This window comes from Ooceraea biroi, chromosome 4 (assembly GCF_003672135.1).
Source record: "Ooceraea biroi isolate clonal line C1 chromosome 4, Obir_v5.4, whole genome shotgun sequence".
NCBI classification, from domain to species: Eukaryota; Metazoa; Arthropoda; class Insecta; order Hymenoptera; family Formicidae; genus Ooceraea; species Ooceraea biroi.
The window spans coordinates 16,945,146-16,971,416 of NC_039509.1; the positions used below are offsets into that span (position 1 = coordinate 16,945,146).

Consider the following 26,271-nt stretch of genomic DNA (forward strand, 5'->3'; position numbering starts at 1 on the left):
AAGCGATTACATACAAATTAAGTCCAAGTTTACTATTTTTATCGACACTTCTACGAACGTCCGCGAAGTTCACGGGAAGGTGTGTGCGTGAAACTTGAAATAGTTGCATACGGCAGTGACTGCTGCCAAATAACATTCCACGACACAAAGTCGATAAAAGGTATCTTTAATGTTGAAGGAAAATATCACAAAAAGTTAAAATTCTGGTATAGCAAAATAAGTGGTAGACCAGAAGTTACGTGTTCTAATATTGTACTTTATTTTTATTTTATCAGTTAGAAAAAAAGAATTGTAAGATAAATTTAAGTAGAATAAATTTAATAGAAGTAGCTTTAACGAAGCGATGTGTCATCGTTGCCAGCGTTTCAATCAGCATCACGGAACTATCGGAACTTGAGGGGGAGATAAAGAGGATCGTGTGACATAATTAACTGCATCATCGTGAAAGAGGGAGAGTTCCCCCGATTTGTTTTTCACTTAAATTGTTTTCTTTTTGAAAAACTATATTTGAAAATAAGCACACGTAAATCGCTTTATACATAATAAATTGTATTCCTCTCTCGCGTGTTTAACTGTACATAATAGACGTTTATATAACAACTTATGTAATCTTATTGCGGTGTATTTTAATGTTTACATCAAATTAACCGTGCTAAAATTTCACTCATCTTCTGCAATTCTGAAGATAAACGAGGTTCATGGGGATGCGCTATGTATACATGTATAGCACATAATCATAACCCGGCATTTACAACATTTATATACAAAATTATCAAACGTTTCTAATAAATAACATATCAAATTAATCTGCATAAAGATCTAAAATCAAAGTAAAAATAACCATAGATATGAAACTTTATTACAGGTATGTGCAATTTTTATACTTTTGATAGCAACCCTGTATTTTGGCATACTACTAGCGTTTTTAAGTGTACAGAAGGGGAACGTTGCGGCTTGCAATTTCAAAGTGTCTTAATGCATATCGCATTTGATCCATTTAGAATGACGAGAAACAGAACGAACGTGACACGAGAGGCTTGATTTTAAGTACACGTGTATATAGCCCAGGCTTCTAAAAATACACGTACTCATCGATAATTTAAACCCCGGCACACTCAAAAATTACCTCGCCATTCCAAACGACGTTTCATTCTTCCACAAGATCGTTTATCCGTAACGTAATTTTGAGACGATCTCTTCGTCAAACATTATGAATCTGGAAATGGAATGGAAATGGATTGCTCGTGATATCTCGTTCGCTTTCGTCTGTTTTTTTTCGATCTTTCGTGAAGAAAACAGTGCCGACTTCGCGAAAACTCCGCTACTCGCGGCTGTTCAATATTTATATCAAGATATTCGCAGTTTCGTGGGAGTTCGATACAGACTATGCGGGGGTTGAATACGTCAGCTTCTCAGTGAGGAATTTGCCAGGTGGATCAGTCGGACGGCGGTGGTCGTTCTAGTTGCATCTCGACCAAATGACAGACGCACTACGTGCGAAAATGGGTTTAGATCTCTTGCTGATGGGTACATTGATGTTGCTCTGTTCAGGTAAAACATTTCACTTTTTTTTCAAGATTGCATGTTTCCTTGTCATGCAATTATTAGATTTTGTAGAAGCATCAAAAAATTTTAATCTCTTAGTGCACAAATTAGCACATGTACACAAGATATTTTTTATGTATAATATTTTTATTATAAATTATTTATCTTGTAATTTTATAGGTATAATTTGTAAAAAAGTTATTATGTATTTTTTACAGAATCTTATGTAAGATGCACGTAACAATTGCGGTCAGCTGCTCTTATATTTGCGGTTCGAATATTTTGATTGTTTGATGAACGCATAGACTACGCGTCTAAATTTAAAATTTGGACCCTGTTCGCGAATTTAATTTTACTCGCTTTGCGTAAGGGCGCGGTTGCGAAGTATTTTATATCGACAATGAGATAATGCTATATTCAATTTGTTTCTCACTACTTGGCAAATACGGACGCATTTAAACGTCTTAATCTTTTGACAACTATTATTATCTTACCTTTCATTCACACTTCTCACTAATCCATGATGCTATTCTTAGTAATAGCCTTTTCTTAGTATCGTTGATGTGAGATATACAATAACTCATATCACTGATAGATTACTCATAGACACGGAACAAGAGTGTAAAATGTAGAAAAATGTAATTTAAAAATTTATTTCATACCTTCAATTATATTCGACGAGTCATATTGAACAAAACATGTTCGATCAAGCGCATGAATGAATTATCGCACTTGGCCAAAGAATTTTCTAAAGAATTTTGGAAACTCGGAAGAGGGGTATACTTTGACCTTTGTCTATTTGGTGGTAAAATGGCCAATGGTGACCACACGACGACCCTGCCTGTGTACACGTTAAATCTCGTGTGATAGCTCTGCCTGTAATCTCGGGGTTATCCAGTCAGATTTACGTCGCGTTCATCAGTCGTACACTCGTCGCCATCGCGTTCGTTTCAGGTGATTCCCTGCGCGATGCATCTCTCCTGCTTAATCAGCTTCGCTTTTCTAGGTAAGAACCCTTTTCATACTCGATGGCTCGTTCTCGCCTCGATTGCTCTCTTGTCATAGTGCTCACCGAGTTTTGTTCGCTTCGGAAAAATATCGATGGATGGAGGAAAATGAAGACATTTCGGCACTCACTTTCGGCTTTTTTCTGCAATTTGTTAGGTTTTCTTTAAAAAAAGACACTTGACATACTAGTGAACAATGTGTTTAATTCATCGTTATTGATGTAAGTTTCTCCGCAAGTAATTGCAAATTTTGTACGACCTCGACTTTAGTGCGGATTGTTTCAAGTGAGAGCTTTCTTGCGGTGGAAGTAGTTCTAAAATAAATGTTATACTTGTTTCTCTTAAAAGTGTTCTGCTGCTGCGGCTGTACCACGGAAAAACGCGTTTATTTATTTAAACTAGCACTGCCTCTGTTCTGTATATTTTCACACGTGGTTGCGCAAGATATTTCTCTCATTCTTCCATCCATCTTTGCATTCCAAGCTCGCGAAAATATCATAAAGTAGCATTTTTGATCATAAAATAAATCTACATGCAAATTACATCATAAATTATATAAATCAAGCTTAATTATCGAATATATGAGATATATATCGAACGCAAATGCGTTCTCCAACTTTACTACAAAATAATCATCAAAGAACAAGGAAAAGTAAGGAAACCGTAAAAGGAAGTAATAGCAAACCGCTATCATGGTGCAAAGATCCGGTCAACGATCCGTGAGGCATACGAAGTGCGCACTTCCTCCGCGAGAATTCGTAGATCACGATAACGTGACACTGTATCTTAAGCATCCCTAACTACGAACGAAACTCACATGCCGATCGTGACCGGTCGCGTATCCCATGGTCATCCCTGCAGCGGAAGCATGCATTATGCTCATTAAAATCTGCGGGTCGTTTGAGTGATTCGGTCGTTGTTGCGGCCGGTCCACTGATCTAGAAAGCGCCGGCGTTTATCCACCGATTGTGATTCAATTGGCGACTACGGCTTTCGCGGAACGTTCGCCGGCCGCTTTTTCTCGGCCGCGATGGCAATATAGGATTAGGAGCAAGTGCGAACGAATTCACCGTGACCCGAGCGGTCAATTGGGTCAATTCTGTTTCCTGTCGTGCGCGTTCAATTACTTATCGGGCCCACCGGGCCAAACCCATCGCCGATACGGCAAACCATGTGTGTGGCTGCAGCTGAAAATATTTAATAATAATTATTTCATTGGCGAATTCGCGCAAATTCCTGCGAAGCGATATCACGAAGTCGAGGTCAGCGAGTTGAAATCGCGATTATTATAGCACGCATGTATGTGCATATTTCTGCGCAAAGTCCAGCTCGCGGACGAATTTGCATGTGACCCGTAAAGCCGAGCAAACGAATTGAGGCAAAGCCGAAATGATCGCAACGAGGCATCGTTAACTGCAATCTCACTGATAGAAGTATATTATTTTGTTACGTCTCTCAATTGACGTTCAATTCAATTTACGAAATATTATTTAATATTAATATTTTTGCTTTAATTAATGTTTGCTGTTACGCGATATTTATATATCTTTATACACTTGTTATATGTTATTGTTGAAAAAGTAATATTTTTTATCTGCAGAAATAATAAATGACGAAACTGTATGATTTGTTTCAGGGCTACAAGCGTCAAACGCAGCTGACTGGGAATATTGGGGAAAATACGGTAATTACGACTATTACGACGAAACTTTATACCGCACACATATTCAGTGTAAAAACGAGCGCAATTTATAATTGATGTTGGCGTCACATTTGCTGATGACTGATGTTTGGAACGGTGTAAAGTACTCTCATAAAGTACAAGTTTCTTTTAGATCAAAAGGGAAGTAACACACGCACATATATCATTAGGAAATCATTCGGGTCAAGGAAACATTATCTTGCTATTTCATCACATATAAAGATGCTATATCATAGAAATGCCTTACAATTGTTTAGTACAACGATTTCGTCTTAACAGCAGTGTATCTTTCAAACAGAAGCATGATAAATAAAATCTACCGCTAGACACGGATGAGGTCATCCTCATGATTTCTAGTTTCGAAATGCTCGTAAAAATCACTCGTGATAAGTGCGTATACGATAAGCAAATATGATAAGAATATTCTTTTCATTTGGCTTGTATGAAATTTGCATGCAAGCTATTAATTATCTAACAGCAGCAGCCTTGAACATCAGTTAAAAGAATTTAGAGGCCAGAATCAGTGTGTTAGTTGCATTATTTAATTATAATGCACAAACGTCAAGATGAGAAAATTTATATAATTTTTCTGTCAAATTTTCTGTATCAACTTTACATACATTACATGCATTAAAAATATGCTAATGTCGTTAATGGTCTAATAAGTTTGACATCAATTTCCATATGCGTTGTATTATTATGGAGCGTCTGTTCATGATATCCATATTTATGTCCAAGCCACGCACACGAGGTATTGACAGTGCTTGTGTATGCGCAAATTGAATAATTTTAGACTTCCGCGAGACTGAAAAGAAGTTATTCACTTGACACGAGTACTCATAAAAATAATTGTAAAGAAAAATTCTAAAAACCGCTTTCTTCATTCTTCATTATCATAAAATCTCTGGTATCTTAAAATCTTAAATCTTTAATCGTTTAATGAACATGCCGTCGCATATACGTACATATACGTCGATGACATCGATATTACACGAGACGTTTAATCCATTTATTCATTATCTCGTAATAATTATGGATTCTAATCAGTCGATCCGGACAGCTTTGCCATAATTGCAATTATCGCAAGTGCGATAAAGGGAGCAAGTCACGGTTTGCTTGATCGATAGGCTCCGGGAGCAGAAGGGTCTTACGATCTCACATTACCTCAAGTCTCTTGAGAGCAATTACTGCGGATCAACCACGACTCTCGACAACGGTCTCTTTGAGCGTGAACACTCTGTTCTTCAGAGTAGATATCCATAGCTTATCTACAGTTGAAATTTTATCCCGATAAAAAAGTATATACAGTTATAGAATTTATCAATAACAGATTATGAATCTGTAAACACACAATGTATTCACTCTACATTATAGCAATATATTTTAATATATTTTCATATCAAAGTAAAAGTAAATACAGATTGCAACATGTGCCATACACAAGCGAAAAATGCGTGCAGTAAATGCTTGACAAATGCGAAAAAAGAATGTTACTGCACAGTTATTGCAGAATTAAAATTGTAAAGAGATTTTTTTTCTAAATGTGTGCTGTATCAGAGTCGCTGTTATCTTCTCATGTCAAACAGTAACAGTTTTACACTAGACAATACAATTCGTAAAATAGCACGTTTGCACGTTCAGCCACAGCATTACTTCATCGATCACGTCGCGAAAGTTTCGAAATAATGATTCATACTAAACGATTTATAGATATCAATTACTTCCTTGATAATACAAATATTCGTTACAAGCAGCATTTTATAATATCGACATTTATAAGTTTGGTATACTTGATCGTAACTGAAATCATTGTCTGCACTTAATTTTGTTGATGATTCCATAGGACCAAAGAATTGGCCGGGAGTATGTACGACAGGGCATAAGCAGTCGCCGATCGATATTGTGACGGAAGATGCTGAAAGAACCGATCTTGGTGCTCTCAAATTTCACCGATACGACTTCGCATTTTCCAGCACACTGGTCAACACTGGACACTCTGGTGAGCAAATCAGTCGCATCGCAAATCAGATGTCGATTATCAAAAATGCTCTATATTATATTTTTCATCTGAAAATTTGAAAATCTTTGATACTTTATCTCTTAGCTACTTTTCCCCAGCAATTATCGAGAGTTGCAATAAACGCATAGTTTTGTATTTTGTGAACAGTGCAAATTATATTGGACGGAGTACCGATTCATCTGAGTGGCGGTAGTCTGCCATCGGTATACATTCTGGAGCAGATGCATTTTCATTGGAGCGCCGAGCATACAGTGGATGGTCAACGTGACCCGTTGGAATTGCATTTGGTGCATTACGATCAACAATACGCGAATTTCAGCAACGCTGCTCAATACGAAAACGGGATTGTCGTAGTGGCCGTTTTGTTTGAGGTGGGTATAATGCTTATTCGCTCCTCCCATGTCTTCTTCCTCGGAATCTTTCCAAAAGATATCACGCAAGGACGACATTGATCCACATCTCATTCCAGTTGAGCAACTATGACAACGAAGACCTGATGTCGATCCTACAGGCGACGAAAATGGTGTCTCATTGGGTGGGAAAGAACGCGGTACCATTGAGGAGCAAACTGATACCTTTTCTCCTTTTACCAAAGGATCATACGACGTACTATCATTACCAGGGATCCTTAACCACGCCTGGATGCCAGGAATCTGTGATGTGGTTTGTCATGACTGAGAAACTCACGATATCGGAAGTACAGGTGATTCCAAAAGTTTACCAACAATTTAAGAAGGCTTATCAAGCTTCAAATGCACAATATTTATTGCGAAAATGATTTATTAATAAATTAACTAATTTATTGATGATATGTAAATTAATAAATAATTATACTAATGCCATTAATACTTAACGGATTATAGATGGATGTATTCAGACATCTGGAAGGCAGCAATGGTACGCTAAAGTTCAACTACAGACCTACACAGGAGCTTGGAGATAGGAAAGTGTATCATCGTCTAGAAGGATATACTGGTAGCACATCAGTGTTATCCTCGAATATTATATACACGATTCTCAATGTTCTTCTAGTCAGATTTTTAAGTTCCAGTGGGATTCTTTAATTCCGCATTAGCTAAGTGAGAGTTGAACTTCTAATACACCTAAAGTGATGTGACAATTACGTGATATTATTCATTGTAATGCTTCGAAAAATATATGAAATACGTATGTATTATATTACAGATGATGAATGTTGCGTACGTTTGTGCAAGTGCATTAATCGATAAAATAATGTATCTTACGTTAACATTGGATGCTCTAAACCTGTTATCAATAGTAATATAAAATTAAAAAATATATAAAGATAGTAGTTTCTAGAGCAATAAAGATATTTTTGGAAAAAAAGTTTATAATTCTATTTCAAATTCTATTGATATAATAGATTCGGATCATCCAATGTTAAAAGTTCTTCCGTGATAATTTTAAATATATAAAAATTCTTTTTATATAGATATTTTAAGATGTAATAGATACGCATAAAGAGAAGAGATATATTATCATTTGATACACGCAATATATTTGTAAGTGAAAGTTGACATTTATATTAATGATACTGACTTTTACGAACATATGCCAAAGCGAATATCAAATAAAATAGTGCATTTTTCTAAAACTTATATACAATATTTATTTCTAAATATATAATTTTGTCACATGTAAAGACTTGTCAAATCTTGTGTCTTACAGATACCTCATAAACTTACTATAAAATTGACTTCATGAATATATGGATATGTTAATCGGTTCCTTTCTTTTGTACCACTTATGTCATTGCAAAACAATTTGCAAAACTTTATCCATACATTGATATAGTCGACTTTATGGACTTCCTACATCGTGCGTTAGTGTTATTTAAGAATATTCTAAAAGATTTAAGACGTTCTATAGGACTTTATCATTATCAAACGGAACTTGCCATGGTCATATAGCGCTACGCGAGACTTGTCGCGATTGGTTTTCGATTACACTTATCGATTATACGATTTCGGAAACCAATTAGATGAGTCTTGTTTTGTAAATACCTCTATTGTCGACAACGGTGCTCGTCGGACATTAGAGCGCCTTGAGAACTCGACGGGGAAACGAGCGTGCAATCCATTGCGTAAACTAGTTGTAGCGAGTTTGTCTTTGTTTTTGTTCATCGGTTCAGTACATACGGTATGCTGTGCAAAATTACATAGCCTCTCTTCTTGTTAGCCGTTGTCGGAGTAATCGCACGAACTGCAGAAATTAGAATTATTAATAAATTTATCCGGCTCATAAATAAATATTTTCGGTGTCGCGTGATTGAAGGCACGTGTGCAAGCAGTATTCTTCAGTTCCGCTTTGTAGATGTCATGAGTAAGCAATAATTCATTTAAAGATGTAAATTATTAAATAAATATTGAGCAAAAATATAGACATTTTTAAATTCTTTGTAAAAGTTTTATCAGTACAATGACGTGTTCTATCACAAGTTGTATTCCAAGTTTCGATATGCCCGTGTAGACTCGACATTTTCAGTTCCTCTGGATTCCATGATACTTATAAAAAAATTCGAGGAGCACCATAAAATAATCGTCATTTAACAGTACTAACAATAAGATAAGTGTATGAAATTTCATAATTATTAATAATTGTTAGTTTATTATCGTATTTTTTAACAAACGAACATTTATTTGTGAATTTTCTTTCTTTCTTGTAATGTAAAACACGCAGTTTCATAAAATCATTATTTGTTTGGAGTATATTTTAGGTCTCAACATGTCTATATGATAATTAAAGATAAAGAATTACTTGACATATGAGATGGCACGAAACATATCAATAAACACCAAGAAGAGAGGGGAATGAAAACTCAGAGACATTATTAATACTTCCAATGCCGATTCAATTTATAACAAATTACCACGTCGTTCTCCGTCAATAAAGCACGTGTTAGTCGTGCCACATGGTGAAGCACTGCTGCTCTATTGGAGATCCGCGACTACCAATGAAGAACTATAAGATAATCATGCCTTCACGATGCAGAGATGATTACAAGAAAACTGTCGTCGTGTCTATCTTTGCAATAAACAGAATGAAAGATATAAGGTTCGTGACATCTCTGCTATTATATTTTCTTGCAATAGACAGTACGTCTCTCCGAATTATTATCTATTCGAAGATACATGTTTGATTACTGGAAATTTATAAATAATTATAGGACGGTTGATGGCATAGTTGTAATAAAAGAAATGATAATAAAGGAATCCCTCGCATGCTGCACATTCAATTAAACTAGATATCAAATAACGATTAAGAGGAATAAAAAATCAATCAATCATACAAGCAATCCATAAGTAATTCAACTTGGATCTCTGATAAAAGAATCATACATTTTCGGCTGAACAGAAAAGTGAAACACGCACGCAATGTTTTATAATACAATGCGAGCGACGTATGGGACAGTAAAACCGAGAACTAGAAAGCCAACTGTTTTCTGATCCTTGATAGAAAGATATCTACAGCATGGACTTCCAAAACGTGAATCCTCTAAATATCCGACTGAACAAGCTCTCGGGCAATCTCCTACCGATGACCGACCGCGATTCATCATTCACGTTATTGTGGAAGCTGTACGGCGTCTTCGTGACGGTAACCGAATTGCTCTTAACGGTCGTCCTGATCCCCGGGTGCATCTACGTGTCAAGGAAAAAGCTTATGCAGGACGGCTTGATTTGTTTGGCAACCACCGGAGAAATGGCATTTATGATAGTGCGAATTCACAAGTGCCGGGACCTGGTGCGTCAACTGATTCGGAGATTAAACGGGATTATGTACGTTGCCGATAAGAATATGAGGAATATCGTGACAAAGACATTGAAGCCGACGCAGGTTCCGCTCATGTTCTACACGGCCGCTGGCATGATGTCGACAATAACGTGGTGCTGCCTGCCATTTGTGCTGATCTTTGAAAAGAGCGTTTTCTGGAATGAAGATTACAAGATGCCTGCCTTTTTTCCAAAGCAGCCATTCTCGCTGAAAATTTTTATCTTGAATAACCTATTTATAATGCTCGGCTGCATATATATGATTCTAAAGAAAATCGCCGCGGACGTGTACATGATACATCTGGTACTACTGATGACAGCACAGTATCAATACATCGCGATGAGGCTCACAATGATATTTCATGAGCAAAACGAACACGGAGATACTAAAAAGAAACGTTTATCAGAAATAAATCAAAAGCAGGAGAGGGAGATGATGGCATTATGTCGTCATCACAACGCTGTGATTCAGTAAATATGTTTGTCACCTTTTCGGTGAAATTTACTTAAATTTGTATATATGACTTTGTGCGATGTCTTATACTATCTTATTGATATATTAAATGTGTTTTCTTTCAGTATAATGTTTTTGCTAAAAAAATTACTGGCTTCGAACTTTAGTTTAATATACATGATCAATATCTTACGGTTTTGCTTTATCGGTGTTATGCTGAGTGGCGTAAGTAGTGATTATTAATATTAATTTTACCATAGAAATTCTTCTCAGATAACATAAAGATCGAAACCGTATTACCGAGTTACAGAAAACAATTATTGACTATATTAACAACATGTTCTCTTTTATGTACAATAAAATGTCAGATACCATCGACGACATTCTGGGAAGCGGCTGCAATTTTCTTATATGCGTCAGGTTCAGTAGTGCAACTTTATGTCATGTGCTCATGCGTACAGAAATTATTAGACGCGGTAAGTCATATTTTTGTTATATGTATATCATAATGTATTAGTTTTACTTTCTTTTATCTACGAGTGCATAATTAACAACATCTTGTTACATACTACATTTTTCCATACATAGAGCATGGAAATAACAGATAAAGCGTTTCACGAAGGCTGGTATTTCTGTAAACCATCAATAAAATGGAAATTTATGTTGATAATTATGGCTAATAATCTAGAATGCAAAATCGCAAAAATTGAGAATTTTAATCTTTCTCTACCCTCATTTATGAAGGTAAGATTTTGTATAGTTTCAATATTCTCTTTAAATATTCCCTGTTATTATTATATTTTGAAATCTACTTTTTAAATTCTCAAATATTGTTTTTATTACAGATTTTAAATCAATCATACTCAATCGCTCTTGTGTTTTTAAGATTTAAGTGAAAAAGTACGACAGATGTTATTCTATGTATCTTACATATATGATAAATATATCATGTAAATATTAATAATTAAAAATAATGTACAAAGTAATAAGGAAAAACAGAAATTCACTTTTAATTTTAATTTAATTTTCGTCATGTACGAAAATTGTATTACCGCTTAATCCATGAATATAAAAAATTACCAAAAATCATCTCTGAAATAATATTAATATGTCACCATTGTGTCTGTTTGATATATTTCACAAAATCTTTTTTTTCATCGAGAAGTGATACGCGTAACAGATATCGTCAGATACTGCGACTTTCCTAGCCACCTATACATTGAAATCCTCGATGATACACCATAAGATAATAAATACTAATAGTTACTGCAAAGAATTTTATAGTTGTATTTTATGATCTCTTTCGTATTAAACGTAAATAATATACCTCAAAAAATGAGCCGGTATTGTCGCGATGTCTACTTGCAAGTGCCTTTATTTACTCTTATTAATAAGAAGGAAAGCTATGCATACAGTAAAAGACTCGTGATATTGTCAACGATAATTAATCTGCAACATAATTGAACGATAATTACAAGACACGTGACAAATGCAATGATAAAAAACTATCGCTGATTATCATTCTCGATGCATGATATATTAATAGAAGATGGAAGAAAGTATCAATCCACGAGAAATTCAAGGGGAATAATAAATGACCCTGCGAGCAACTGTTTCCCTCGACAGAAATACTTTGCGTACATTTCTCTAGATACCGTGAGCAGAGGTAATGGCAGAAACGTGAAATAGATGTAAATACAAATGCAAACACATGCACGTGTTGTTTGGAACTTTAAGTGAAGTTAACTTGCTACATCATAGAATACACCTTTGGTAATTACGATTAAATCCATCTTCTTTCTTATTTCTATATCATAGAAAAACGAGAATATGGACTTTCGAAATGTGAATTCTTTAAATATCCGATTGAACATGCTGTCGGGCAATCTGTTACCAATGACCGATCGCGGTTCGTCGTTTTCGTTACTCTGGAAATTGTACGGCGTTCTTGTGTGGCTCATCGAACTGATCCTGGCGATCTGTTTAACTCTTGGATCCATTTACGTGTCAACGCAAAAGTTGCTGGAAGACAGTTTGATTTGCTTCGCGGTCGGCGGAGAGGTGATATTTACGCTCTTACGACTTTACTCTTGTCAGGATCTGGTGTGTCAGTTGATTCGACAGATGAATGATATTCTATGCACTGCCGATGAAAGTATGAAGAACATCGTGAGGGAGACCTTGGAGCCGGTGAAGGTTCCTCTCATGTTCTACATCGTTGCTAGCTTAGGAGCGATAATAGGTTGGTGGGGTTTGCCATTCATAGCGATATTGAATAAGAATGTCTACTGTTACGAGGATTACAGAGTACCTGTCGCCTTCTCCAAGCAACCATTTTCGTTCGGAACCTTTGTTCTGGGCGACCTGTTCGTATTAATCTCCACTACGTATATGTTTCTAAAAAAAGTCGGTGCGGACGTGTATATGATACATCTAGTACTGATGATGACGGCACAGTATCGATATATTGCGGTGAAAATGGCGATGATATTTCATGAAGAAGAGGAACACAGTGACATTAGTACTCAGAACAAATACTCGTCAAAAACGAATCGAAAGAAGAAAAAGGAAATTATAGCACTATGTCGTCATTACAACGCTCTAATTGAGTAAATGCGATATTTTCTACGACTAGTACATGATATAATCGCTTGTGTAAGATGTAAACTAGAATTTCTATGTAATTCTCTCTTTTAATAGCTAGATAAAATTTTTGTTTTTATGTGAAATTTATTTCAGTCTGCATTTTATCTTACGTTTCTTTCAGTGCAACATGTTTGCTAAAGAGAATATTGTCCACAAACTTCAGTATAATATATGTGTACAGCGTCTTTCGGTTTTGCTTTATTGGTATTTTAATAAGTACCGTGAGTAATTATTGTTAAAAAAAACGTAAATTACGTTATAGAAATTCCTTGCATATAGAGATAGCAACTATGTAAAGATACTAAGAAAGATAAAGAAGATATATTGTAGCGAATATTTAATCATCATATTAACAATTTCACATTTTTGTGAAATTTCAGATACCTTCATCCACATTCTTGCAAGGGATTTCAGTCACGTTTTATGCAGTAGGTGCGGCAGTGCAATTGTACGTTTTGTGTTCCTGTGTACAACAATTATTAAACGCAGTAAGCTTTTTTCTATATATTGATTATTTTGTTTCCTTTTAACTTAATTAATATCCTATCTAATAATTACTGGATTAATATAATTTATACACTATTCTTTGTATACAAAGAGCACAGAGATAACGGATAAGGCGTTTCACGAAGAATGGTACCTTGTTGAAATATCACTAAAACGTACGTTTATGACGATAATTATGGCTAATAATCTAGAATGCAAACTTGCAAAAATTGAAAATTTTAATCTTTCTCTGCCCTCATACATGACGGTAAGTTTCTGTATATTTTATGCATATACTTTGTAAATATTTTATTATTATATTTCAAATCTTAAATTTCCAAATAATGTACAATGTATAATGTATAATTTTGTAGATTTTGAATCAATCCTACTCAATCGCTCTTTTATTCTTAAGAATGAAGTAAAAATTACAAAAGACATTTTCAGAACACGTCTTAACTACATGATAATTATTCTTGTTACTATACAAATTAAAAATAAGTATTAGAAAACTTAAAATCTATTTATAATACTAAAAATTTTTATTTTAGTGGAAATGTAATTAAAAATAATGAAAATTGTAATAAAAATTTGCTAAAGATTCATGGCTAAATAAAAATATTAATATTAATTTTGTACATTGATAACTTACTTGTATACATTAATCATGATCATGATCAGAAATCAATAAATTCATAAACTTCTTACATTATTAAACTGCAATTATTACATCATCAGGAGAGAGGAAACAAACAACATTAATTTAATCGAAATGGTTGAGTATGTAAAAATATACATATCAACACATTTTATATATATATATATATATACTAGTACAACACAGGCGCGCGTTATTTTATTTTTCAATATTAATAATGTTTTCGACTAATAATATTCATCTATTATTTATTATATAGCAACACAGGCGCGTGCTACGCGCGCTATTTTATTTTTCAATATTAATGTTTTATTTATCAATATTTTATCAATATAACCGCACTGACAGCCACTATGACGTTCTGACATTCGCAACACGAAGTTCGAGCCAAGCGAGAGAACCAATCAGCATCACGGAAAAGAGGCAACAATGATTTCGATTTAATATTTAACACGGCTTTTTTAAGAGTGGATGCACAATTATCACACTCTACCAAATTGTTAACCTCCACGCGAAGACATTTTAACACGGCTTTTTTAAGAGTGGATTTGGCATATTGCGAAGAGTTTTCGACGATTGAAAATCCTTTAGATTTATGCCCGGTTTCTTCATACTTCTCAATAGCTATCTTCCAGATAACTAAAAATTTCTTTTCTTCATTAAAACCTCTGATTACGTATTTAACGAATAGCTATTCTTTATACTACTCACTTTTGACACAAAGTGTCTAGAATGTTATTATTGTTAAACAAAGTTATTGCATGCATTCAAATTTATATTTAGTTTGAGTTTTGTCTATATAAGATTTAGTTTATGCCGATGTGCAGCGCTAGTGTCGCGATTTTTTTTTATTATTCGTTTCCGATTTGTTTCTTGGTTTAATAGAGAGTTTTCTTTGTAAAGAGATTATTAAATAATAAAGTCATATAATTTCACTTAAATCTCATCAAGTTAGTTAACTTATTGTGCAGTTAACATAATTACAATAATTATAAATTACCATATTCTGTCAGGTTACAAAGGTGAAGAAAACTGATTCTACGAGATATCTTTTGGATAAAATTATCGAGAGGTGAAGAACTTGGGCCTTAGAAATGAAAAAGTTCTACCCATTAAAATTTTTTTCTTTTTCCGAGGAGTTCTGTGCTGTTTATATTGTTATTTGGCATATTGCCTAGAGTTCTCGATGATCTAAAATTCGTTAAAACAATAAATGAAAAAGTTTTACCCTTAGAAATTTTTTCCTTTTCCGAGCAGTTCTGAGTTGTTGATATCATTATTTTTTATATTGCCTAGAGTTCTCTGCTATTGAAAATACCGTAAACTCAGAAATGAAAAAGTTCTAGCCCTAAGAAATTTTTTCTTTTTCCGAGCAGTTCTGAGTTGTTGATATCATTATTTATTATATTGCCTAGAGTTCTCGATGATTAAAAATCCGTTAAATCAATAAATGAAAAAGTTCTAGCCATTAAAAATTGTTTTCTTTTTCCGAGGAGTTCTGGGATATTTATATTGTTACCAGTACAACAGGCGCGCGCTATTTTATTTTTCAATATTAGTAATGTTTTCGAATAATAATATTCATCTATTATTTAATATATGCACAATTATCACATTCTACCAAATATTGGGTTGGCAAATAAGTTGGTTCGGTTTTTTAAGGTGGAATAAAATACAATTTTTTTTATACACAAAATAAATTTTAATCAATTATATATTGACCATTGTTATTGATGACTTCTTGCCATCTTTCCACCAACTTCATTATGCCGCGTTCGTAAAACATCTGAGGCTTATCGGCGAAAAACCAATCCAGGTGTCTTTTGACGTTCTCTTCATCCTTGAAGAATTTTCCGTTCAAAGAGTTCTGCAACGACCGGAATAAATGATAATCGGAAGGGGCCAGGTCCGGTGAATACGCAGGATGAGGCAAAACATCCCAGCCAAGACTGAGTAATTTGTTCCGAGTTGTCAATGATGTGTGAGGTCTGGCGTTATCGTGGTGGAAGACAACACCTTTTCGATTATCAATTCTCGACGTTTTTTGCGGAGTGCTTGGTCCAATTTTGTTAACTGCGAGCAGTATGTGGTTGAATCAATCGTTTTGCTTGACGGTAACAGCTCGTAGTAAATGACACCTTTGAAATCCCACCATACGGAGAGCATGATCTTCTTCGGATGCAATCCTGCCTTCCAGGTTGTTTGTGGTGGCTCGCTGCTGTGTCCCCATGATCTTTTCCGCGTTACATTCTCATAGACGACCCATTTTTCATCTCCTGTCACTAACCGCTTCAAAAATGGATCGTTTTCTTGACGTTTCCGCAGCAAATCGCAGATGGATATGCGAGTGGCCAAGTTGGCCTCGGTTAATTCATGCGGCACCCACACATTGAGCCGAGAAACGTATCCCAGTTGGCGCAAATTGTTTTCTACGCTTGTATGAGACATATTAAGTACTGTAGCAATCTCTCGCACCGATTGGGATGGATTTTTATCGATGATAGCTTTGACATTACTTGAATCAATCTTGATCGGGCGACCGGAGCGAGGCGCATCATTGACGTCAAAATCTCCAGAACGGAATTTGGCGAACCACTTTTGACATACGCGTTCTGTTAAGGCATCATCTCCATAAACACGGCATATCTTTTTATGAGCCTTTGCAGCTCGTTTGCTCTTCTTGAAATAATAGAGCAAAATATGACGATAATGCACGTTATTTCCTTCCATTTTTACAGCTACGCAGCACACACAATATTGATGTTAGTCAAACCTAAATTTACAGAAAGGTTATGTGAAACATGTACTTTCAAATGCACTCTGAAGTTGCGCGATAGTGTCGAGAAAAACAAGAGTGAATTGGAAAGAAGTTGCACCGAAGCAAAAACCGAACGAACTTATTTGCCAACCTAATAGTTAACCTCCACGCGAAGACAGCCGCGCGATGATAATCTAAACTGAACATAATGCACAACGCGAATCGAGATAACCAATCAGTGTCGCGGAAAAGAGGCAACAATGATTTCGATTTGATTTAACACGGCTTTTTTAAGAGTGGATATATAAACGTGAACTAATCGGAAAATATAATTTCAGCTATTGTTAAGAACTCTCTTTGATAGCATCAATATGAAGATTATAATATAATATCGAAAATCTTATTTAGAATAAATAGCCTTGAAAAAAGAAATAACTTACTTTTCACTTTTCAAATATCATCCTCCTGTGAGATACACTAAAATATTAGTATGCCAATATTGTACTAGTGTATCGTAAAATATTTTCATCTTTCGAGATGGTATACGCGAAATAGACATCATCAGATACTGTGGTTTTCTTAGTTCCTAATATTCTGCAACGATCAGTGACGCACCATAAGATAATGACTACTACTAGCTCAGCACTAAATGTAAAGGATTTTATAGTCGTACTTTGTACTCTTCATGGTAAATGTAATAAAGAAGATATTTCAGAAGATTATCCACTTTCATCGCAGATGGCAATTTGTGGATGTCTGTATTTTCTTTCGAACGGTAGTATAACAAAAGATATACTGTATAAATTATTATACAGCAAGATATTCGTGCTATTGTCAATGTCAATTAATCTGCGATATAGCCGAGCAATGATTATAGGATGGGTGACACATGCAATTGAAAGGAGATCATCACTCTGGTCATCGTACCCCATATCAATCGTACTGCAGTACATATATATTAATAGAAAACAAGAAAAGTATCAATTCCAGAAGAATAATAAATAGCTTAAGATTCGCGAGCAGCTATTCATCTTGATAGTGATAGTTTGAATGTGAAACAGAGGTAAATGCAAGTGCAAACGTTTCTATATTTTTTCCAGATCTTTGGCATTAAGGATGAACGCTTGTTACATAAAATGAATACATCTTTGTCATTTAATTAATTAATTAAATTTTGCCTATTTCTCGTTTTCTATCACAGAAAAGCGGGAGCATGGACTTCCAAAATGTAAATCCTCTAAACGTTTGGATAAACTTTATTTCGGGCAATCTGTTCCCGATGACCGCCGACGACACGTCGTTTTCTGTACTCTGGAAGATCTACAGCATTCTACTGTGGTTGCTCGAGCTAGTCCAAGTGTGCATGCTAATCCCCGGATGCATTTTAGTGCCGAAGGAGAAGGCGTTGAAAGACGGTATGGTCGGCCTCGTGGTCACCTTCGAAGTGACCTTCATGGTCACACGAATTCATACGTGTAAGAGACTGATGCGGCAGCTGATTCAAAGTCTGAATGACATTCTGCACGCGAAGGATGAGCTAATGAGGAACATAGTGGTGGCGACTCTGAAACCAATGGAGACTCCGTTGAAATTTTACTTGATGGCCGGCGTGTTGTCCATAATCATTTGGAGCAGTACACCGTTCGTGTTGGTTTATCAGAAGGACGTCTTTTTTTATGTAGATTTTCGAATGCCGGTCGCCTACACTAGAGAGCCGTTCTCGACCACTGTCTTCGTGATTGGAAGTCTCGTTGTGCTGATGAGCAGCATATACATCTTTATAAAGAAAGTTAGCGTGGACAGCTACATGATGCATCTGATACTGATGATAACAGCGCAATATCGATACGTAGCGTTGAAGCTCTCGATGATATTTCAAGACAAAGTTCCGCGGGATGACGGTAATAGTTATAATGAAAAGAAACATCGTCTCACGATGGATTATCGCGCGGAGAAAGATATCAAAGCCTTATGTCGGCATCACAACACCATCGTTCAGTAAGCGATGTAAACTGAACAGATTTTCTGTGTTTAATAAGTTAATAATCTAATTTAATTTTGCAATTATATATTCTGCATTTGATTTTAGGATGACGTTAATGCTGAGGAATCTGCTATCTTTGAACTTTAGTCTGATATATGTGAACAGTATTTTTCGATTCTGTGGGATCGCTATCATGGTATTTGCAGTAAGTAATCATTTCTAACTCCGATTACTCTCGAAATATGTATCATATAAGTAGCAAATGCGTAATACTGTTATACAGGGTATCCCGGGTTTTAACCGACAAACTGCGGGAGCATATTCTACTAGTGGAAATAAGAAAAAATTCTTATATCGAGTTTGCTTAGAAATGCTTTATTACAAAGTTATAAACCAATATTCAAAAGAAATATCAGATAAGTAACAACGGATTTTTTCACAAAAATAAAAATTATCTACGCAATGATTTAGTGACGCATTTCAAAATGTTGTCCTTGCACATCGATACAAGCTAGACATCGACGTAGTACAGAATTTGTTACAGTACGACATTCCTGAAAATTTTGTTGCATCTCAGTAACTGAATTAGTAATTCGTTGCTTTAAATCTATCTGGTACTCTCCTGTTAGGAAATCTACGTTGATACTCTCGTACGGCAGCTCGTGCATTTCCGTCACGGAATCCGTACACGAAATGAATATCAGTGTATTCCTCATTTGAAAACACTTTTGGCATTCTGATAGTAATTGCTAGTTCACACGACGATTGAAATCTAACAGCTACTCTTGTGAAAGTAACAATCATACTGAATCGTTTCAACATAGTGAACATGAATACATGTGAATACACGTAACATAAACATCTTCGACCTTGCAAATTCTACACTATGTTCCGTTACTTATCTGATATTTCTTTTCAATATTGGTTTATAACTTTGTAATAAAGCATTTCTAAGCAAACTCGATATAAGAATTTTTTCTTATTTCCACTAGTAGAATATGCTCCCGCAGTTTGTCGGTTAAAACCCGGGACACCCTGTATATTTTAGATTATTATAAATTAGAATGTGCTCTCTCTCTTTCCCTTTCACAATCTCTTTCTCTCTTTCCGTCTCATAAAATTTTAGATACCATCAACGACTTTGCTAGAAACGACTGTAATCATTATGTACGCATCTGGCGGAATAGTGCAATTATACCTACTATGTTCCTGTGTCCAACAATTATTAGACGCAGTAAGTTGTAATATAGATTTTATCGATTTACGATTATTATTTCATATTTACATGAATTTATCAAACATTGTTTGTAATGAATAAAAATATATCTTTGTTTCTTTAAATTTAATTTTAATTTTAATTAAAGACTATCGAGATAACGGACAAAGCATTTCATGAGGAATGGTATCGCTATGGAGGATTGATAAAACGTACATTCATAATGATTATAATGGCAAATAATTTAGAATGTAAACTTTCAACATTTGGAAAATTTAATTTATCTTTACCCTCATTTATGACGGTAAATGTTTAAATATTTGCTTTCTATCTAATTAATGAATCATGATTTTATCAATAATTATAAAAAAATTTTCATGAATATTAAAATGTTTTCCAGATTTTAAATTCATCTTATTCCATCGCTCTCTTACTTTTGAAGACTAATTAAAAGTGGGGCGCTATAACTGTATGTTTATAGTAAATAAATATCTCTTATTATTCATATATGTATACATATAATAATTAATGTCGATTGAATATGTATATAAAAATTGAAGAAAAAATTGGTAAATCTTTATTAAAGTTTACTTCTGAGGAATTTATTATTTTTGTTTCAATAAAGGTAATAACAAAACACAAATGTACATCAAATAATATAATTTGCTTCAAAGTAATGTTAAAATGTAAATTGTTGCAATATAATAGATAGGTTTTATTGTAATGGAACTGTTTTTATTGTAACGAAGATAAAAGTTTTTTTATGTATGAATCGTAAAATGTATTGCGAATATGTTTTTGTCTCATGTCTTACATTCCAAAAATTATATAAAAAGAAGAGAACTTACTTTAATAATCCTGTATCTCCACATACAAATCTCTCCGTAAAGTTTCCCTGAGAAAATTTATAGAACTGATGAAGAATGGTAACGCTGGATTCAACTTTGAAGCAGACCAGATGTATGACAGATGTGATAGCTTTATTATACATCGATGACATGCGCGACAGGTGTTGTCAAATACTGCAGCTTTCCTGGACATTGTGTTGTAGCGATGCGTTGTAAGATAATGACTGTTACTGTTCTACTATGAAACTTGTCCAGCTCTAATTACAAGGAGCTTCATACGGTCTCATTCAACCTTAAAATAAAAGAAATAAGATACTTCAGGAAAACATCCCGCACTTATCGAGATATTTACTTCAGAATGCCTTTATTTCTGCACAAAGTAGAGTATAATAAATGTCCTCGTGAATTATCGTAAGTAGTACTTACAAACCTTTGTGCAGCATTGCAGATGATTATTAATTTTCAAAATAGCTGAATAAAAGTTGTGAGACAAGTGGTAAAAACGACAAAGATAATTCGACATTGCCGGTTGATGTACGACGGCATGACATATTTTATTTATAAAGAGAATAAGAAGGTTTATAAGTCGAGTGTAATGGAAAAAGAATATAATAAAGCCTTTGAAGACATAAAACGTCATTTTAATCGTGATATACATACATCCGCTGAACAAGAACAAGCATATTTGAAGACAAATATGTGAAACGGAAGTGAATGAGAAGAACCGTGAGAAAGAATCGTGGCACTTCTCTCATATCTGTCGCAGAAAAAGTTATTGTTCCTGAAATAAAAAATATATGTCGTTTAATAATTGATTAAATTTTAATTTAAAAAGATATGCATTTAAATCAAGATAATTATACGATTTATCAAAGTTCTTTAACGATTAACGATAAATTATTGCAGTAATTACAGATAACTAATCCAGTCTCAGGATTAACTAATATCTAAGAGAAAAAGCGCACACATAAATTACAAATTAATAAAGTAAGTTCAATTTTTATCCCACTTTTCAATCATTTTCTTAAATATTATCTTTAACTATGTCTTTTTAAACTTTTAAATTTATGACAGAACTGCCTATTCACTTCGAATACATGGATTTCCAAAGCGTAAATCCTCTGAACGTTCGATTAAATCTGATCTCAGGCAATCTCTTACCGATGACTGCTGATGGCACGGTGTTTTCTACATTCTGGAAAATACACAGCGTTTTCGTATGGTTGCTCACAGCAGTTCACACAAGTGTCCTAATCTACGGATGCACTTTAGTCCCGAGGGAGAAAGCTTTAAAAGACGGCTCGGTCGCTTTGGTAATCACCGTAGAGGTGATCTTTATGGTCATGCAGATTCACGCACGGAAGCGACTGGTATTACAGTTGATCAAGAAAATGAACGAGATTTTATGCTTGAAAAACGAGATGATAAAGGACATCGTAATTGCGCTCTTGAAATCGATGAAGATTCCCCTGAAGTTTTATTGGATGGCAGGCGTTGTATCTATAATAGTGTGGTGTAGCGCACCGTTTGTAGTAATTTTGGAGAGAAATTATTTTTTTTATGTAGATTACAGAATGCCAGTTTTCTACGCGGAGGAACCATTCTCCATAAGCATCTTTGTCCTGGGAACCCTCATCCTAATGGTCAGTAGCATGTATACCTTCACGAAGAAGGTCAGCGTGGACAGCTATATGATACATATGATACTGCTGGTAACGGCACAATACAAATACATCGCGTCCAAGCTCTCGATGATATTTCAAGATGGAATACACAACAATGGTCCTAAAGAGCGTTATTCTAACGTTGATTGTTACACGGAAAAGGAGATTAAATCGTTATGTCAGCATCACAATTTAACCCTTCAGTAAGATTACAAAATTTGCTAAACAATCGCTGAAAATGATAAACTTGTAATAGACTTTTATGAAATCGTAAGCAAGTTATGTTTAAAATTTTGTGGCATAATTAAAAAGATTTTTTCCCGCGGTTCAAATTTAAGTGCTAGACTGCAATGTTATTATTTTATCTATAATATAATGTCGTGCAAACATCTTGTTTCAGGATAATATTATTGCTAAAAACTCTTCTGTCTTTAAACTTAAGTCTGATATATGTGAATAGTGTTTTTCGGTTCTGCTTTATTGGTGTTATGATATTATCAGTAAGTAATTTCCCACTCTTTAGAGAGGAAAATGTTTGCTAATATAGAAATTATTGTCCACGCGTGGTCTCGTCTGCCCCTGTAATCCGATACTCGCTGTTATCGCCTCCGCTGAATTAGCGAACTTTCTTTACTTAATTACTCGAAATTTTACGTGGTTGTTTGCAAAATGGTACAGGACTTTTTAATTCAGTTTGACGAGGTCCTACCTGTGGGCGAGAGGTTTTTCGCCTTATGTCAGACACCCTGTATAATTATTCTATTACATAATCTATCATAATGTAAAACTACAGATATCATCGACAACTTTGCTGGAAACATCAATGATCATCATATACGCGTCCGGCGCAATAGTGCAACTGTACATATTGTGTTCTTGTGTGCAGCAGTTATTAGATGCTGTAAATTGCAATATATTTTTTCTTAAACTAAATCTATTTGCAATTAATAATAAAAATATACGTGTAATCTAGGGTATCGAAATAACGGATAAAGCATTTCATGAAGAATGGTATCGATATGGAAAATCGATAAAACATATGTTTGTGATACTTATAATGGCTAATAACTTAGATTGCAAACTATCAACATTCGACAATCTTAATCTCTCTTTGTCCTCATTTATGCAAGTAAGTATTGATCTATTTTGGTGTAGTTAACGCGTTATAACTTTATTGATATCTACAGATAACATTTTTTTTTAGATTTTAAATTCATCGTATTCTATCGCTATTTTACTTTCGAAAACTACTTGAGAAGGACAATGCTGTGCACGTTTCAGACACAAGGAGTTAGTATTAATATAAAATTTTGAAAAATCTTAGTTTTTGCAAAATTAGTGACTTTGTTTCAGTTTCAATTTTTAATTAAGATACACAGACATGACAATATTAAATAATGCAATTCGAATTTAATTACAGTTAGATCAAATCAAAATGAAAAACATACTAGTATAATATGTAGATTTTACTGTGTGGTAGAACAGAGTAAAATATAAAAATTCTGTCCGTTTATGGCAATGCAAGAAATCTTGTAGCGTATATTCTATTATATCTTATATTTTAAATAGCAATTAACACAGAAAGAGGGAATTGCAAGATAAAAGCTCACCCTAAAATAATCGATCTTTGATCCATGAACGCATAATATGAAGCTGCCGCATAATAATTTATAAAACATAATACGTGTATTCCGAGCATCGTGTAATCTACCGCAGGATTCACAGTTTTTTATCGATGTTAAACACAGCAAGTATAACATCCGACTATGACTTCTCTGGACATTGCGGTAATGCAACAGTCGGCGACACTATAAGAAAATGACTGCTACACAGTTCAATGCTAATTACAAGAGATATCAAAAACGTATCATATCGTATTCATTCCGCTACATGATCGAATAAGGTCTTTCAAAGAAACGTTGTGATCTTTATTTACGATTTTCATTTCCCTACAATTTCTTTTCATTATTACATACCGAGAAATCCGACGTTGCCAATGATACTTTGTGATATAGTCACATAAAAATTATAACAGCGAATGCAATAAATGTGGAGTATTGTTCATCATAAAAATAGATCATAAAAGTAGAGTATTGTTCATCATCGAATAATATATTTAGTAATGGAGAGAGAAACGCAAACTCAAAAGGAATACTTTTAATTCTAAAAAAAACACTGCGTATTATACGTGTAGCATAAGCATATATGACATGATAGAAATTTGAAACAAAGGTAAATATAGACATGTAAAAGTCTATATGTTCTTTTGCACTAAACACGTGTCATAAAGTAATAATAATTAATAAAGCTTTTCCTAATTACTTATCAAAATGTGTCTTGAAATAAGATGTTAAGAAGCAGAAGCAGAATTAAATCTGTATGTATTGATATTACAAATCTAAAACAAAAATATCAAATTACAAACAATTTGTTATAAAATCGCACAAACACAAACATAAATTTCTTAAATTTTATTTAATCTTATTAAGAAATTTTGAAAGATCTCGATTTCGTAGAACGCTTGGCTTTGGCGTTAGCGTTCCTGTATGATTTTTTTATGTTATTTGAAAATATTCTAAAAGAATTCTACCGTCTTAGGACTTTTATATTGTTGTTAATCGAAACGTGCCATCTATGGCCATGCAGCACTACGCAAAACTTGTTCTTTCATGATTGATTTTTTCCTATCGATTATGCGATTTCAGGGAGGGTAGAGGCCAATTAGGTGAATTTTGTTTGTAAACTTGAGAATCTGATTGTGGAAACGTGCGTGCAATCCATTGAACGGATCTGGTTATAGCAAGTTTGTCTTTATCTTTGTTCATTAATTCAATACATACGATATTCTGTGCAAACCTGCATAGTTTCTTATTTCCTCTAACAGTTGCTGAGTGATACGAACTGCGAAATTAGTGCAAACCGGCTCATAAATAAATATATTTTCGGTGTCGCGTGGTCGAAGGCACCTGTACAAGTCTTTTCATTTCGCCTATAATCAATAAATAACTCTATATAGCTTTATGAGTTAAATTTCACAAAAGGATTTTCGTTTACCAGAAAAACAAAAGTATGGACTTCCAAAACGTGAATTCTCTAAATGTTTGGATGAACATGATCTCAGGCAATCTGCTAACGATGACCGCCGACGACTCGTCCTTTTCGCATATTTAATATTGCATTTGCATCTTAAAGTATTTATAATTCCATCGGAATTTCTGAATAATGTCTTAGATCTTGAATCAATCGTATTCGATACTGCTGTTAAGAACTAATTAAAATACTTAATGTAGATTTAGCATATGCATCAAAATGTAAGTAAATTACTAGTATATAGATATATATAGATTTTAGAAAAGTAAAGAGAGAAATAAAAATTCTATTTATGACAAGATAAAGTGTGACATTTATAGCAGCATTCATTCCTTACACTTACACTTACACCTTGAATAAAAAACATATACAAGTTTGAAGATATCTTTTCTTGTGATA

At 34.3% G+C, this 26,271-nt stretch overlaps 5 protein-coding genes and 1 long non-coding RNA gene across 13 annotated transcripts; 5 read left to right on the forward strand and 1 right to left on the reverse strand.

The window, feature by feature from the left end:
• Positions 1 to 1,431: 1,431 nt before the first annotated feature.
• Positions 1,432 to 7,889, forward strand: LOC105283157 (carbonic anhydrase 2). 2 transcript variants are annotated; one of them, XM_011345671.3, is made up of 6 exons: positions 1,432 to 1,551; positions 4,189 to 4,236; positions 6,098 to 6,253; positions 6,422 to 6,645; positions 6,744 to 6,977; positions 7,138 to 7,889. In XM_011345671.3, the coding sequence occupies exons 1-6, from the start codon at positions 1,479 to 1,481 to the stop codon at positions 7,336 to 7,338; spliced, it is 936 nt and encodes a 311-aa protein (XP_011343973.1). In that variant the 5' UTR covers positions 1,432 to 1,478; the 3' UTR covers positions 7,339 to 7,889. The 2 variants fall into 2 exon arrangements, with proteins under 2 accessions (XP_011343973.1, XP_011343981.1); XM_011345679.3 differs by lacking the exon at positions 1,432 to 1,551 and adding an exon at positions 1,918 to 2,551.
• Positions 7,771 to 21,553, reverse strand: LOC109611254. Of its 3 annotated transcripts, none has more exons than XR_002193591.1 (2): positions 21,119 to 21,553; positions 7,771 to 8,497 (listed from the first exon to the last, which is right to left on the reverse strand). It is a non-coding gene; the product is annotated as an uncharacterized LOC109611254 (long non-coding RNA). The 3 variants fall into 3 exon arrangements; XR_002193589.1 differs by lacking the exon at positions 21,119 to 21,553 and adding an exon at positions 9,165 to 9,254; XR_002193590.1 differs by lacking the exon at positions 21,119 to 21,553 and adding an exon at positions 9,053 to 9,155.
• Positions 9,549 to 11,524, forward strand: LOC105283147. The gene is made up of 5 exons (XM_011345649.3): positions 9,549 to 10,539; positions 10,648 to 10,747; positions 10,891 to 10,998; positions 11,111 to 11,266; positions 11,368 to 11,524. Exons 1-5 carry the CDS (start codon positions 9,767 to 9,769, stop codon positions 11,416 to 11,418), a joined length of 1,188 nt encoding a protein of 395 aa, XP_011343951.1. The 5' UTR covers positions 9,549 to 9,766; the 3' UTR covers positions 11,419 to 11,524.
• Positions 12,058 to 14,213, forward strand: LOC105283135. 2 transcript variants are annotated; one of them, XM_011345615.3, is made up of 6 exons: positions 12,058 to 12,213; positions 12,341 to 13,131; positions 13,290 to 13,389; positions 13,549 to 13,656; positions 13,767 to 13,922; positions 14,029 to 14,213. In XM_011345615.3, exons 2-6 carry the CDS (start codon positions 12,353 to 12,355, stop codon positions 14,077 to 14,079), a joined length of 1,194 nt encoding a protein of 397 aa, XP_011343917.2. In that variant the 5' UTR covers positions 12,058 to 12,213; positions 12,341 to 12,352; the 3' UTR covers positions 14,080 to 14,213. The 2 variants fall into 2 exon arrangements, with proteins under 2 accessions (XP_011343917.2, XP_011343925.2); XM_011345623.3 differs by having other exon boundaries at positions 12,058 to 12,188.
• On the forward strand, positions 17,341 to 21,104 carry LOC105283127. Its single transcript, XM_011345606.3, has 6 exons — positions 17,341 to 18,133; positions 18,272 to 19,068; positions 19,160 to 19,259; positions 20,181 to 20,288; positions 20,419 to 20,574; positions 20,671 to 21,104. The coding sequence occupies exons 2-6, from the start codon at positions 18,284 to 18,286 to the stop codon at positions 20,719 to 20,721; spliced, it is 1,200 nt and encodes a 399-aa protein (XP_011343908.1). The 5' UTR covers positions 17,341 to 18,133; positions 18,272 to 18,283; the 3' UTR covers positions 20,722 to 21,104.
• A 137-nt stretch (positions 21,554 to 21,690) lies between the features above and the next one.
• On the forward strand, positions 21,691 to 26,171 carry LOC105283096 (odorant receptor 67a). 4 transcript variants are annotated; one of them, XM_026968950.1, is made up of 7 exons: positions 21,691 to 22,105; positions 22,193 to 22,985; positions 23,183 to 23,282; positions 23,576 to 23,683; positions 23,756 to 23,911; positions 23,987 to 24,072; positions 25,840 to 26,171. In XM_026968950.1, the coding sequence occupies exons 2-6, from the start codon at positions 22,216 to 22,218 to the stop codon at positions 24,035 to 24,037; spliced, it is 1,185 nt and encodes a 394-aa protein (XP_026824751.1). In that variant the 5' UTR covers positions 21,691 to 22,105; positions 22,193 to 22,215; the 3' UTR covers positions 24,038 to 24,072; positions 25,840 to 26,171. The 4 variants fall into 4 exon arrangements, with proteins under 4 accessions (XP_026824751.1, XP_011343873.1, XP_011343880.1 ...); XM_011345571.3 differs by lacking the exon at positions 25,840 to 26,171 and adding an exon at positions 24,203 to 25,104; XM_011345578.3 differs by lacking the exon at positions 25,840 to 26,171 and adding an exon at positions 24,352 to 25,104.
• The last annotated feature ends 100 nt before the right edge of the window (positions 26,172 to 26,271 follow it).

Coding starts and splice junctions, on each gene's coding strand:
- LOC105283157 (XM_011345671.3), top strand. CDS start 1,479: ATGACAGACGCACTACGTGCGAAAATGGGTTTAGATCTCTTGCTGATG. Junction 1,552..4,188: donor ATTGATGTTGCTCTGTTCAG/GTAAAACATTTC, acceptor GATTTGTTTCAG/GGCTACAAGCGTCAAACGCA. Junction 6,978..7,137: donor TCACGATATCGGAAGTACAG/GTGATTCCAAAA, acceptor AACGGATTATAG/ATGGATGTATTCAGACATCT.
- LOC105283147 (XM_011345649.3), top strand. CDS start 9,767: ATGGACTTCCAAAACGTGAATCCTCTAAATATCCGACTGAACAAGCTC. Junction 10,540..10,647: donor CATCACAACGCTGTGATTCA/GTAAATATGTTT, acceptor GTTTTCTTTCAG/TATAATGTTTTTGCTAAAAA. Junction 10,748..10,890: donor TCGGTGTTATGCTGAGTGGC/GTAAGTAGTGAT, acceptor ATAAAATGTCAG/ATACCATCGACGACATTCTG.
- LOC105283135 (XM_011345615.3), top strand. CDS start 12,353: ATGGACTTTCGAAATGTGAATTCTTTAAATATCCGATTGAACATGCTG. Junction 13,390..13,548: donor TTGGTATTTTAATAAGTACC/GTGAGTAATTAT, acceptor GTGAAATTTCAG/ATACCTTCATCCACATTCTT. Junction 13,923..14,028: donor CTCTGCCCTCATACATGACG/GTAAGTTTCTGT, acceptor ATAATTTTGTAG/ATTTTGAATCAATCCTACTC.
- LOC105283127 (XM_011345606.3), top strand. CDS start 18,284: ATGGACTTCCAAAATGTAAATCCTCTAAACGTTTGGATAAACTTTATT. Junction 19,069..19,159: donor CATCACAACACCATCGTTCA/GTAAGCGATGTA, acceptor ATTTGATTTTAG/GATGACGTTAATGCTGAGGA. Junction 20,289..20,418: donor TCCAACAATTATTAGACGCA/GTAAGTTGTAAT, acceptor TTTTAATTAAAG/ACTATCGAGATAACGGACAA.
- LOC105283096 (XM_026968950.1), top strand. CDS start 22,216: ATGGATTTCCAAAGCGTAAATCCTCTGAACGTTCGATTAAATCTGATC. Junction 22,986..23,182: donor CATCACAATTTAACCCTTCA/GTAAGATTACAA, acceptor ATCTTGTTTCAG/GATAATATTATTGCTAAAAA. Junction 23,912..23,986: donor CTTTGTCCTCATTTATGCAA/GTAAGTATTGAT, acceptor ATTTTTTTTTAG/ATTTTAAATTCATCGTATTC.